A 14,400-nucleotide genomic window follows, 5' to 3' on the forward strand; every position below is an offset into this window, starting at 1 on the left:
TTATTTTGGCGTGCCGCTCGGAAGTTTAGTACCAAACACCTTCCGTCTCCTCTGCGGCGTTGTCGTTTTGTTCAAGATTCACAACATTCCTCCGAGAGGTCTTCTTTTATTTCTATTATCCTAAGCAAGGAGCGCACCTTTATGTTCCAAGCTCGTGGTCTTCTTCAATAAACTACCCACTTCCAATAAACATTGGAAGGACTATTATTTCTACCTCCGCATGCCCAGTCAGCCAAACTTTCCGACCTAGTGGCAAGTCAGTCTACCTCCCCCTCCCGAACTGAAGAAATTCAAGACCCGACCGGACTATCTTCACGCATGTACTAGCGGTCTACGACTTGACATCAACAAGCTTCTTCACGAGGGAGTGATGTACATTTTTGGTGAGTCCTATACGGACCCCACTTCCCGGTAAGAACTTTGCTTTGGCACTTGCTTTAATTGCTAACTGATTTCTTTTTCTCTTCCTGCAGCTGACATCGTCATGGACTCGGTGATGGCCGGCATTCTAAAGAGAAAGGCAGCGGCGCTGGAGGCCGTGGCAGCCAAGGAAATGAAGGCGCTGGGTATTCAGCCGGTCGGTTCTCACGAAGGAGAAAGCGGCACCCAGGCTGAATCGGCCGCTCAAGCCTCTCAACAGCAGGTGGACAGCGGAGCTACCCCCTCCAGGGAACCAACGGCCCCCTCCCAACGGCCCCCGAGGAAGGGTCCGTTTGGGAGGAGGATCAGCCACTGCAAAAGAGACGCCGAGTGGAGACCCCGCTACGCTCGGCTACCTCCGCGGTCCAACCCTCTGACCGGGCCGGAACGTCGGATGGTTTTGGCTTTTGGGGGGACTGGCGCTTCCTGCAATCTTCCCCGAGAAGGAAATCAGGAGCCACCGAGCAAGGATGCGACGTTCCCGTCGACCTGCCGCTGCCGTCGTCTCGATCTCTTCTTCATCTTGCGATCAGGAGGCGGGATCCGATTCGGACGATTTCGAAGAGGAAGAGGAAGATGTGGAGGAGGAGGAGGAAGAAGATGACTCTGATGATGAAGACTACATCGATAGCGATTGCGACGACCAGGATGAGGATGAAAAAGCGTCTTCTAGGTTATTTCGGCTTCTAACAACTGCGCCTTCTCGTTTCAGAGGTGGGTGGAAGAGATAGCAGTTTCCAACCGTCTGGCTATGGCGGACGAGGAGATAAGGCAACTGCGGGCGGCAGGTGGTCCGAGCGGCTCCCAAGGACCTTCCTACTCCGAGCTGCAAAAAGAGCTGAAGAAAACTCAAACTCTGCTAGCTGCTGAGCAGAAGAAAACAGCTGATCAGGCCCACGCCCTAGCCGAGTCCGAGCGACAGGTCAAGTCGCTTGACACAGATAACTCGGCCACCACTCGGAAGAACACGGCCATCTCCGATCTGGAGAAGAAAAACGTGGAGGCCCGGGGCCTGGAGTTGAAGATAAAGGAGCTGACGGAGCAGCTCGATCGGGAGAAGGCAGGCCGCTCGGCCGATGCGGAGAAGATTGAACGTCTGAATGAGGCCCTGACAAGCTCCCAGGCAACCTTCAAGGAATACCAGGATGCCGAGCCGAGCCGAGTCGCCGCTCTCCGACAAAGTTACATCCGATCGCCCGAGTTCTCGGAGAAAATTTGCGAGCGGATGTACTCGGCTTTCGACCTGGCAATTACGGCCACTATGACCTATCTGAAGTCGAAGGGCCTTCTTCCGGAGTCCACCAATATTCCAGCCGGCGATCAAGTGGAGCTCCTGAGCAACATTCCGAGGGACCTCTACGACTACATCGAGTAATTTTTGTAATTTCGCCACTCGGCTGAACATGCACCTTTTTGTACTTAGGCCACTCGACCTAAGGTTCTAATTTTAATGAAATGCTTTCCTTTCGTGTACCCTATCTTTTTGCACTGTTCCCTGGCTAACACTTGTACGGTCCGCTCGTCTTCTATCACATCATACCTTGGGCATTCGAGGTGCATTCTTCCAGAATGAAGTGTTTTCCCCAGCTCTTCCGTCCGGCCGGCGCGGCTCTCGATCTTTAACGACGGAGCTCGTCGGCGCGGATATTTATAGCCGGTCGGCGCGGCTCTCGATCTTTAACGACGGGGCTCGTCGGTATTCCGCTCGGAGGGTTTATAGACGCCGGCTCGTCTCTCGATCTTTAACGACGGAGCTCGTCGGCGCGGATATTTATAGCCGGTCGGCGCGGCTCTCGATCTTTAACGACGGGGCTCGTCGGTATTCCGCTCGGAGGGTTTATAGACGCCGGCTCGTCTCTTGATTTTTAACGACGGTGCTCGTCGGCGCGGATATTTATAGCCGGTCGGCGCGGCTCTCGATCTTTAACGGCGGAGCTCGTCGGTATTCCGCTCGGAGGGTTTATAGACGCCGGCTCGTCTCTTGATTTTTAACGACGGTGCTCGTCGGCGCGGATATTTATAGCCGGTCGGCGCGGCTCTCGATCTTTAACGACGGAGCTCGTCGGTATTCCGCTCGGAGGGTTTATAGACGCCGGCTCGTCTCTTGATTTTTAACGACGGTGCTCGTCGGCGCGGATATTTATAGCCGGTCGGCGCGGCTCTACGGTTTAACGTCTGGGCTAGACGGCCGTCAAGGCTAATTTTGACACTTCCGTTCGGCGTTGCTCTTCGCCTTTCCCCCAGCTTGGATAATGCCCTCCTGGCCGCATGGCTCAGGATCTACTTCATCGAGTATTTTGGCTCGGATAATATACCTCCGTTCGAAGGGTACGGGGCCTTCGATCTTCGAGCGTTTGGCATGACCAATTTAATTCCGGCCGAACGGCACGGGTTATTTGCTTACAAGTCTAACCACATAAACCTCCCGGCCGATCGGCCTGGGGGCCTTCGCGCTACGATGATAATGCCTTATATTCGCTCCTTTGACTTTTCATCTCTGCATTTCAAGTATTTAGTCGAAAAATGAAATACGGTGATTTGATACACCTTTCACCCGCCGTAAGTGGTTCGCTCCACGGTCTATCTAGCTTCCGTCCTCCATACGCGAGCGGAGCTTCTCGATGATTTTGAAAGGGCCTGCCCATGGCGCTTCAAGCTTGCCGACGTCGCCGACCGGCTTGACTTTCTTCCAGACGAGATCGCCGACTTGGAACGATCTGGGAATTACGCGCCGGTTGTAGTTTTGCTTCATCCGCTGACGGTACGCCATCAGCCGAACGGACGCCTTTGCCCTCTCCTCTTCTACCAAGTCCAGCTCTATGTTTCTTCGTTCGGTGTTGTCATCATCATAGTTCTGGATCCTGGCTGACTCAACGCCTACTTCGACCGGTATGACAGCCTCACCGCCATATACCAAATGGAACGGTGTGACTCCCGTCCCTTCTTTTGGCGTCGTTCGGATAGCCCACAAGACGCTCGGCACCTCGTCCGGCCAACTCCCTCCTAAATGGTCGAGCCGAGCGCGCAGAATACGAAGAATTTCCCGGTTGGCGACTTCAGCTTGACCGTTGCTCTGAGGATAGGCCACGGATGTGAAATGTTGCTCAATGCCGTAGCTTTGGCACCAATCCTCCAACATCTTCCCTGTGAACTGCCGCCCGTTGTCGGACACCAATCGGCGAGGGATGCCGAACCGACAAATGATGTTCTGCCAGATGAATTTTTTAACCATTTGCTCAGTGATCTTTGCCAGCGGCTCGGCCTCCACCCACTTGGAGAAATAGTCTACCGCCACTAGTAAAAATTTCCTCTGCCCGATCGCCATCGGAAATGGACCTACAATATCCATTCCCCACTGATCGAACGGACATGAGATGGTTGATGCCTTCATCTCCTCGGCGGTGGGAGAAGTTGTGATACTCGGCATGAAAGGCTGTCGACGGCATCGCTTGTAAAGTTGGCCAAAAGTATCCGCCAAAAGGATCTTCTTGGCTAACGAGGATGACCTCCACATGATCCTTGATGTACTTCGGAGGAGTCGAGTCCTCCGAGCTTACACATTTTAGCAGAGGACGAGAAAGCTTTCGTAGGATCTCCGATGAGTGTAAACCGACCGGCTCTTCTTGAGGAGCCGCATATTCATCGGATGATGTGGTGCGAACGGAGGAATTCTATAATAGGTGTCCTCCACTGAAACGCGAGGCCTTGCATCCGTCGACATGCGCCACCATCGTTTTTATTGGGAATGACGATCGGCATTGAGCTCGCGAGTTTGGCCACTCATCGGCTCGGTTCTTCGAATAAGCACCTCTCGAAAGTAGCTTTGAGTTTCTCAAAGGCTTCACAGAGAGTTTAAGCGAACACGTTGATTTCAAAGGTGGAAAGTTCGAGCGCCAACCGTGAACCGAATAGAGAGTTACCCGACGGCCCCACATGTCGTCTGTAATCCGGCTATAAGGGCCTCATACTGCCTCATTGTTGGTGGCCTTGTAGTCCAGGACGGATAGGTGCATCTTTTCTTCTTGGTGAGAAGTAATATCCCAATCCGGAGTCGAGTGGAAGACCCATCCACATATATCTTCCAAAGCCTCCTCAGCCACAAAATCCCAAGGATTGGGCTTTAATCGCGAGCGGGCTGTTGGATGTCAAACTCGAATTCGTCCACTTGATAAGCCGTCCGGACGCTCATTCAAGACTCTTCCGAGTGGCGTCCGGACAATGATTGTGTGGGCCAAGAAATACGGTGGCGCGCGGCTAGAACCAATGCAAAGGCCAACTTCTCGAGCCGGTGTAGCGAGATTCATCTTTCAAAATATGGCTCGAAAATACACCGGCTGCTCTCGCCACAAGTGAGCCTACAATGCTTTGACGACAAATACATATGACTCGCCTCCGATCGGCTTGGCCAACAGGGGAATTCAGATATGTTTTCAACTCTTCAAATGCTCGGTCACACTCTTCGTTCCATGGAACTTAGTAGCTTCGTAGGATCTTGAAGAACGCAGCTCGGTCGGCTTGAGATGAATCACAAAGCGTTATCCGACCCAACCGCTGCACTTCCCTTGTGTTTGGGAGGAAGCATGTCTTGCAGAGCTTTCTGTTGGGATTTGCTTGACCGCTCGGTCACTATATACCGACGCCTCCTTTAGCTCGCAGGCATTTCGGGATTTAGCTTGACTCCATATTTGTTGTTCGGAAGGTTTCTTCCATATCCTTGAAAAGATCGCTGACGGATTTGATAAGAATGTCCCACGTAAACTTCGTTCCGCCGATCGCTCCTTGAATACCTTGTTCATCAAGCGATAGGTGGCCGGATTCTTCAATCCGAACGGCATCACATTGTAGCAATATGTGCGTCGTGATGGCTCACCTTTCTTGATCTTCGCGGTGCACGTGATAGGTAGGCGCGAGCATGCAATTAATTCACAGTAGAGTCCACCTGATCTATCCGGCAGGATAAAATCTTTGGGACATGCTTTGTTTAAGTCCCAGTCAATGCAACTCGCCACTGCCGGCTGAGACCAATACCACGTTGGCTAGCCACTGGAACCGCACCTCACAGATGTGGCGCCTCCAGTTTCTACTTCCGCCGGATTATGGCATTCGCTGCTAAAATCTCTTTTTCGCTTTCCGGCAGTCGGACATGCAACTCATGTCGCTAGGCTAGGCGAAATTCGGCAACTCGTGTGTCGACCAAACAAAGACATCATGATTCTGGAGGCATTGGATCCTTCTTCTTTTTTCCTCTAGATCCGAGGCGATGAAAGTGGTGGCCTCCGATCGGGTCGGATGGATCTGAACTTCTCCTTTTCATCATAAATTAAAGCGGAGGTTTCTGGTTATGGCGTGTACCTGATTCGGGGACCTTCCGAAAGCTTCGCGGATCATCTCTATATAGCAACGCCGAGTTGATCTCTCCGCACTTCTCCAACTTTGTCCTCCACGGGAAATTTATCTTGTGGAAGGTTGAGACAACCGCTCGGAATGAGGGTCGTCCAAATGACGTTGTAGGATGAGGGAGAGTCAACCACCACAAGTTTGTTGTCCTGGTCCTCCGCTCTTCTCCGGAGGTGGCCAAGGATTTGTCCGACAATTCATTGCCGTAAACCCGTAGAGCGGGTCGTCATTGAAGCAGCGATCAATTCATGATCGACGCCTTCTTGAATAGTATGTTGACCGAGCTCCCGTGTCAACAAATATGTGAATGGTGTAATTTGCTATTACCGCTTTAATGAACCGTCGTGGGGTACTTCTACTCCTTCCAAGTCTCCGGGACGAAAGATTTGTCCACTTGCCCGCCTTGGCTACCACGAGTTGTCGGACGCCCGCCTTTCTTGCTCGGTTGAGTCTCCTCGGCCCACCATAACGTTGATTTCGCCGGAAGTATTGCTCCTGTTTTCTTCCTCCCGAGTGGATGGTCGGGACCGTTCCCTGGACGTCCGGCGACTCTCCTGTCTTGGGGATCTATGCCGATCGGACGTATGGTGATGTCGCCTCTCTATGCGGGTCCGGTCGGCTTCCTGGGTCCTTTGCCTCGTGTTGAGGGGAGGAGACCGTCGTTCGGCTCTCCGGGGAACAGGATTGGACACAAAGGGAAGGCTTCGGCAATCCCTCGTGTTGTGCGTATCCGTTTGGTGGAATTTGCAGAACATTGGGGTCCACCTCTTCTTTGGCTTGGGCCGAGCGGCAGCCACTTCTTGCACGTGCGATCTGGTGTGGGGAGATCGAATTGCTTCAGCCCTTGGTCCTCTAGGTGGTTGCTGAGCGGAGTGCTGCTTCCGCTCGGCATGAACAAGTGCACGCTCGGTTGGAGCTTCTTTTTTCCGAGCGGCTTGCGCTTCTTCCACGTTTATGTATTCGTTGGCCCGATGTAGCATGTGATCATAGTCTCGGGGCGGCTTTCGGATGAGCGACCTGAAGAAGTCCCCATCAACAAGGCCTTGTGTGAAGGCGTTCATCATCGTTTCCGATGTGGCTGTTGGGATATCCATCGCCACTTGGTTGAATCGCTGGATGTAAGTTCGAAGCGATTCCTTTGGCTCTTGTTTGATGGCGAACAAGCTAACGCTTGTTTTCTGATAACGCCGACTGCTGGCGAAGTGGTGGAGGAAGGCCGTTCGGAAGTCCTTGAAGCTTGTGATGGATCCGTCCGGCAGTCTACGGAACCACCGCTGAGCCGATCCCGAGAGCGTGGTAAGGAAGACTCGGCACTTCACTCCATCAGTGTATTGGTGGAGCGTGGCGGTATTATCAAACTTACCCAAATGATCATCCGGGTCCGTTGTTCCATTATACTCGCCGATCGTAGGGGGCACGTAGTGCTTGGGCAGAGGATCTCGCAGAATGGCTTCCGAAAATTGGCGGTTGGTCCTCTCGGGAGATGAGTCCGTCCGGGGAGCTTTCCCCTTCCTGTCATCCCGCCTTGGCATTTCATCTGAGGAAGATCCTATATCTCTCCGGGCTGGCGTGGCTCCAGGGGTGCGAAATAAGGCCCGGTGGAATGCGACGGTGGCTGGCGCTCGGCCCCCCGACGCGGACGTTGCTTGTTGCTCCGCCCGCTCGGCGGATGCTTTTTGCTTTTGCTCCACGAGTTTGGCGGCCCTTATCTCGACCAGAGCGTCGAGTTCCTCCCTTGAAAGCGTCACCGTGTGCTGTCGTCCAGCCTCGTCCATTGTCTCTGTGCAGGAGCGTTCCCAGACGGCGCCTTGATCTGTCCGAACCGAAGTCACAGACGGGCACGTGACGCTCCAAGGCTCGATGTAGGTCTCCAACTAGTGTCGAGATGCTCGGTATCGCACGGTCGGGAAGTTCCCGACGACCCTCCGACGCCAAGTCGTAAATCACGATGAACAAGGTGGCTCCAAGTCTGAGTACATACCATCATCCTCGTCGATGAAACGAGGTTCTTTATAGAGTGTGAAAGGTTTGGGCACGCTGCAAGGTGCATAAGTGTCCTCCTATCCTAGGTGTCGAAAGCTTACCGTCCTTTCCTAGACGCTCGCCGAAAGTTTACGACCCATATCGCTACAAAGCATGCCTCGATGGGACAGAATCCCTGTCACAAGATTTGGAGCATGACACACCGTGAAACCTACAGGTTGTCGAGAAAGAAATCCTCGCCCTTTCCTTTGCTCCAAACTTGTAGTCCGAGCGAAAGATACCTAAACATCCGACCGGACATCCGCAGTGGTTTACTTGTGCTTTGTGGAGACTAACAAGGGTGCTTATGAGTGATCGTCAAAGGTCACTCGGTCCATGACCTTTTGCCACCCGATTTGGGTGCCTACCAACTATAAGTGCAACCGGACCCTTCCGGACTCGATTCCATCGGCCGGCATCCTCGGACCGCTACGGCCTCCGTCCGTCGACCACACTCTCCTCCGGGTGGGCTCTTGACTTCCACTTGGCGTGACTTTGCAAGAGAAGGGGGCCCGCCTTACTACGGATCACTTGCCTTCCTTCAAGTCTAGTCGAAGGAGGCGCATAGTCCGACTGACTGGACTGTGAGTCTAGCCGAACGGCTCTTCCATGCTAATCTTCTCCGCCCGGTCAGCGGCAGAGGTATCCTTGAATGAATCAATGATGGCTTTCGCCGGATCTCCTTGCGTTCTGCGCCAATCTTCGACATCAATGTCGATCATACCTTCATTAAATGCTCCGAATGATTGACTGCCACGTGGAGCAATGCCATCAGAGTACGGAGGCGGTTGCATGATATTTTGATGTGACCGAAGCAATTCGAAATAAACGGCTAGATGTATGCATTGATTCCCGTGACCTGGATCCGACGGTGGAGGCCGACCGGCCCTCACCCTATAAATTCTTCGTTTCCTTCTCGCCTTCTAATTTGATCCTGTCCGAACCAGAAGTCAACAGACGCTGGGCACGTGACGCTCCAAGGCTCGCTGATGTAGGTCTCCAACTAGTGTCGAGATGCTCCGGCTATCCTGCACAGATGTCGAGCCGGGAAGGGGATTCCCAGCGACGACCCTCCGACGCTCAAGTCAGGTAAATCACGATGAACAAGGTGGCTCCAGAAGTCTCAGAGTACATACCATCATCCTCTGTCGATGAAACCTGAGGTTCTTTATATAGAGCTGTGAAAGGTTTGGGCACGCGTACCAAGGTGCATAAGTGTCCCCTGTCCTATCCTAGGTATGCGGCTGTCAGAAAGCTTACCTGTCCTTTCCTAGGTACGCGGCTGTCAGAAAGTTTACCTGACCCATATCGCTACAGTCAAAGCATGCCCTCGATGGGACAGCAGAATCCCCTGTCACAAGATTTGGAGCATGACACACACGTGAAACCTACAGGTTGTCAGAGAAAGAAATCCTCTGGCCCTTTCCTTTGCTCCAAACTTGTAGTCCGAGCGGAAAGATACCTAAACATCCGACCGGACATCCGCAGTGGTTTACTTGTGCTTTGTGGAGACTAACAAACAGGGGTGCTTTATGACTGTGATCGGTCAAAAGGTCAGCTCGGTCCATGACCTTTTTAACTGAGCGTCGGAACCCCGATTTGACAGGGTGCCTACCAACTATAAGTGCAAACCGGCCGGACCCTTCCGGGTACTCGATTCCATCGGCCGCCGGTCGGACCGGCCATCTATGGCGTCCGTCGGCGACCACACTCTCCTGGGTGGTGTCGTGACTTCCACTTGGCGGACTTTGCAAGAGAAGGGGCCCGCTCACGGATCACTTGCCTTCCTTCAAGTCTAGTCGAAGGAGGCGATAGTCCGATGACCTGTGAGTCTAGCCGAACGCTCTTCCATGCTAATCTTCTCCGCCCGGTCAGCGGCAGAGATATCCTCGAATGAATCAATGATGGCTTTCGCCGGATCTCCTTGCGTTCTGCGCCAATCTTCGACATCAATGTCGATCATACCTTCATTAAATGCTCCGAATGATTGACTGCCACGTGGAGCAATGCCATCAGAGTACGGAGGCGGTTGCATGATATTTTGATGTGACCGAAGCAATTCGAAATAAACGGCTAGATGTATGCATTGATTCCCGTGACCTGGATCCGACGGTGGAGGCCGACCGGCCCTCACCCTATAAATTCTTCGTTTCCTTCTCGCCTTCACACGCCTCCGTTACCTCTACTGTTGCTCTCTGCGCTGTGGAGCTCCGGCGATCTTGTTGCTGCCTTCTGACGCTCTCCGGCGCCTTTCCTCGATTCATCTCCCCTCAGTAAGGTTTTAGATCTCTCCTCCTTCCTTTCCGGTATCTAATCCGTATTTCTTCCCCTAGCTCGAGTCTTTGAAATTCCATTCCTTCGTCTTTGGAACTTCCTTTTTGATTTCTTCTGCCCCGATCATGGCCAGTTCTTCTCATCCCGAAGAACAATCCTTAGGCCCATGGTATACTACCATGCGATCTCGTTTCGAACAACGGGATTTTGATATTTTGGCTGACAATTTCGAAATCCCCGAGGATATCGAAGTTCGCCTAGCTGGTCCTGCCGCTCGGCCACACAGACCGCCGCGCGGTGGTTTCTGTGTCTTTCGCGACCACCAGTCAACCATGACTTGTTGGGACATCATGCTTAGTATCCGGTCATCCTTGATCTGCTAGGGCTTCTTCACTAAGTGTCCGGTCAATTCCTTTGACTCACTTGGATTTTCTCCTTGCGTCAAATGTTCGGTCAACCTTGACCCACTTAGACTTACCGTCTCATGCCAAGTGTTCGGTCCTCCATGACCCACTTGGACGTCCACCAAATGTCCGATCATCCTTGACCCACCTGAATTTTCACGTGTCTGGTTTCACTCATCAAGACTTTTCATTTGCCTGACTTCACTCATCAAGACTTTTCATTTGCCTGACTTCATTCATCAAGACTTTCACCTAGTTTCACTCATTAGGATTTTCATCTGCCTGGTTTCACTCACAAAGACTTTCACCTAGCTTCACTCACTAAGATTTTCCCACTGCACGACTTCACTCATCGGGATTTTTACTTGGCTTCACTCATCAGGATTTTCACTTTCCTAACATCCAGATAAGACTTTTCTAATCAAGTATCCGGTCAACCTTGACCTACTTGACTCTTCTTCACATTAATCTAGTCAAATCCTGATCAAAGGAAAATTGCATCAACAATCTCTCCAGTCGAACGATTACACTTGTAATTTTCATATATTGTTAAACATCGAAATTCAAATATCAAGATTTAAACTTGAATCAATTTAAACTTAGTCAATCTAGACAATCTTGATTCAGAGGATACTGCACCAATAATGTGAAGCTAAGCAAGAGAAGTCATTGCTCATTAAACAATTAATTACTCGTCAACAAGATAGGGGAATTTGAGACTTAAATAGAGAGTCATATTTGGTTGACAAATGGCAGCTATCTCGTCATTGATCTTTGAATTAGATATTGAATTGAGTGATAAATGAGTCTATTGATGTTTGAATTAGATATTGAATTGAGTGATAAATGAGTCTATGTACTGTCCAATCACGACTTCAAATTCTAGCCAGGATTGAAGTATAATAAATCATTACTCCATTCTTTTCAACAATACAATTAATTGACTACATTCTTAGGCATCCGTTGGACCACTCAACAAATATCGAGACAACGACAAGAAGTCGTGAAGTACATAGATAGCATATTCTATTTATTTGTTCTTTGCCTAATAGTCAATGGTGTGTTAAACAAAATGACCAAGCCTTCATTTAGTAACACAGAAGGCGCTTTCTACTTGCGTGTGTTGTTTAATTGATTCCCTTTTGCTCTATTTTTTTTTTAGTTTTTAAATGGAGTTATGTCCTCTTATTCATTGGGATGGAGTAAGATGTCTTCTATCAATTTACTTGTGAATCATTGTGAACTTATGCAATAAATGCTCTAATTAAAAGATGATGCCCTGTTTTACAGCCTCCTTTGGAGGGTCTTCTGGTCGTATGGTATGCTACCGTTAAAAGAGATTTAAAACTTAAACGATAAAAAGGAAATTCGAAGATAGACAGTTATAAGACTCCAAAGTAGGACTTCACATTGCTCTAAAAAAATTTAATAAAAGACCTTAGAATCACTTACTTTCTTACTAGGTATCTCTTACCGCCAAGCAAGAACAAGAACAGCGTGCTTGCCACCTTGTTATCCTCCCTCGTTAAACTCCTTGCTCCTACAAGCAACGCAATGCAAATTCAATCATCAAATTATTTAACGAAAACAACAAAAAGCATACACAAACTGACAAGCAACGTGAGCAAAACATTCACTGCAGAAATCATTTGGATTTTGATCGACTCCCTGGCAAATTGCGTGATCTTCCTTCACCCACCACATGTGATCTACCTTCCTTGAGAGCCTCTTCGCCATTCATTTCTGAAACCATCACCACTTTCTCTCCATGAATTTAAGCTCCCAGCCGTTCCCCACAAGCAACACTCAAGTGCATCTCCTCTATAAATCAACACTCCACCGCAGCGGCATTCCATCGAACAGTTGGTGTGCAAGAGCGGCAATGAAGAAGATGGCCGTGCTCCTGCTACTGCTGGTCGTCGCAGTGGCCACCGCCGAAGCCATTCCGTTCGAGGAGAAGGATTTGGCGTCGGAGGAGAGCATCTGGGACCTGTACGAGCGGTGGCGGAGCCACCACACAGTGGCGCGGGACCTCGACGAGAAGCGGAGGCGGTTCAACGTGTTCAAGGAGAACGTGCGGTTCATCCACGAGTTCAACCAGCGGAAGGAGGCGCCGTACAAACTCCGCCTCAACAAGTTCGGCGACATGACCAACCACGAGTTCCGGGCCGCCTACGCCGGGTCCAAGGTCGCCCACCACCGGGCGCTGCGCGGAGGGAGGGAGGAGACGGGAAGAAGCAAAGCTAGGAGCTTCGATTACGAGGAGCGCACGCCCCGCCTGCCGTCGTCGGTGGACTGGAGGAAGAAGGGCGCCGTAACTCCGGTCAAGGACCAGGGCCAGTGCGGTGAGCCTTTAAATAACTTGCTCCAATTTATATTTCGCCCCTCAAAGAAAGTTTAATTACCAAAATCAGTACCTTCCGAATTATAACAAATATATTACGTAAATATCATAATATTTGGTAATTAAATAAAAACAAGATTTAATTCTAAATTACTCACTATTTTGTGGCAAAATTCAGGGAGCTGCTGGGCATTCTCCACTGTGGTGGCCGTGGAAGGAATAAATCAAATTGAGACAAATAAATTGATCTCTTTATCCGAGCAACAGCTTATCGATTGCGATACGAAGGACAATGAAGGGTGCAATGGAGGTCTCATGGATTATGCATTTGAGTTCATCAAGAAGAATGGGGGTCTCGTAACTGAGGATGACTATCCTTACAAAGCTGATGATGGAAAATGTGCCATCTCAGAGGTATGTATAGTTTTCGTTTGTCAGTTAGAACAATGAATTCTTTTCTTTTTGTATTGATTTTTTCCCCTCTTTATTTGCTAGAACTTGCCGGTAGTTACAATTGATGGTTATGAGGATGTTCCAACGAACAATGAAAATGCTCTGATGGAGGCTGTAGCAAATCAACCGGTGTCCGTCGCCATTGAGGCAAGCGGATCGGCATTCCAATTCTACTCCGAGGTTGGTCGACTTGATCCTTTTTTATAGATTATTTGAATGGATCAAGTTACGGATTTTGAGATATGAATTTGTAATGGTAGGGAGTTTTCACCGGGCGTTGCGGCACAGACTTGGATCATGGAGTTGCAATTGTTGGATATGGAACAACGTTAGATGGGACGAAGTATTGGATAGTCAAAAACTCATGGGGAGAGGAGTGGGGAGAGAAGGGCTACATCAGGATGGAAAGGGGAATTAGGGCGAAACACGGATTGTGTGGTATCGCGATGGAGGCTTCTTACCCCATCAAGTCGTCACCCAACCCTACAAAGAAGGCATCATCTTCCAAGGATGAACTTTAAGATGATTCCTATAGTGGATGGAAATATCTTTAGTTATGTTTGTTTGGATTGTTGCCATTAACAAATAAAATACCAATAAATATTGGCATACTAGAAATTGAGTATTTTGCTGTGTGCATGTTTCCATGGGATCTAGCTAACTAACATGTTCAACTTGTTGGACTTCGAATCCATATGATCTTTACTTGTCTAGTCTATTTGATCCACACAATCTATCAAACCCACTTAATCTATTTGAGTCACTCAACCTCAATCTACTACATTTTGCTGATCCTTAGTCAAGCTTGCTTAAGCCGCCCAATCTAAGCTTATCTATCCCAAATGAGTTTGAAAAACTCATAATATTATATTAGGAAAGGTGATATAGAACATTTTTCTTAAATTATGACACCATAAATTGTACTTTCAAATACTGTAAGGGAATAAAGTAATCTAATTTCATTTCCTTCTACCCTACTAAACATAACCATTGGCACTTCCAAATCCAATTCAGAATTCAACCATGACTTAATTGCATGTTAGATAAGAGGAACAAAGTTTATATCATCACAAGCAGGGTTACACC

The 14,400-nt window shown here is 49.7% G+C and overlaps 1 protein-coding gene across 1 annotated transcript; it reads left to right on the forward strand.

The window, feature by feature from the left end:
* The first annotated feature begins 10,680 nt into the window (after nucleotides 1–10,680).
* Nucleotides 10,681–13,990, forward strand: LOC122055329 (thiol protease SEN102-like). Its single transcript, XM_042616707.1, has 4 exons — nucleotides 10,681–12,862; nucleotides 13,040–13,275; nucleotides 13,357–13,494; nucleotides 13,575–13,990. Exons 1-4 carry the CDS (start codon nucleotides 12,286–12,288, stop codon nucleotides 13,833–13,835), a joined length of 1,212 nt encoding a protein of 403 aa, XP_042472641.1. The 5' UTR covers nucleotides 10,681–12,285; the 3' UTR covers nucleotides 13,836–13,990.
* Nucleotides 13,991–14,400: the final 410 nt, after the last annotated feature.

The sequence above is a fragment of the Zingiber officinale genome, chromosome 3B (assembly GCF_018446385.1).
Source record: "Zingiber officinale cultivar Zhangliang chromosome 3B, Zo_v1.1, whole genome shotgun sequence".
NCBI lineage: Eukaryota > Viridiplantae > Streptophyta > Magnoliopsida > Zingiberales > Zingiberaceae > Zingiber > Zingiber officinale.

Bases quoted from the DNA above. Each gene is read 5' to 3' on its own strand.
- LOC122055329 (XM_042616707.1), top strand. From the start codon at position 12,286: ATGAATTTAAGCTCCCAGCCGTTCCCCACAAGCAACACTCAAGTGCAT. The intron at 12,863-13,039 runs GTGAGCCTTTAA...GGCAAAATTCAG, and splicing joins CAAGGACCAGGGCCAGTGCG to GGAGCTGCTGGGCATTCTCC. The intron at 13,276-13,356 runs GTATGTATAGTT...TTTATTTGCTAG, and splicing joins GAAAATGTGCCATCTCAGAG to AACTTGCCGGTAGTTACAAT.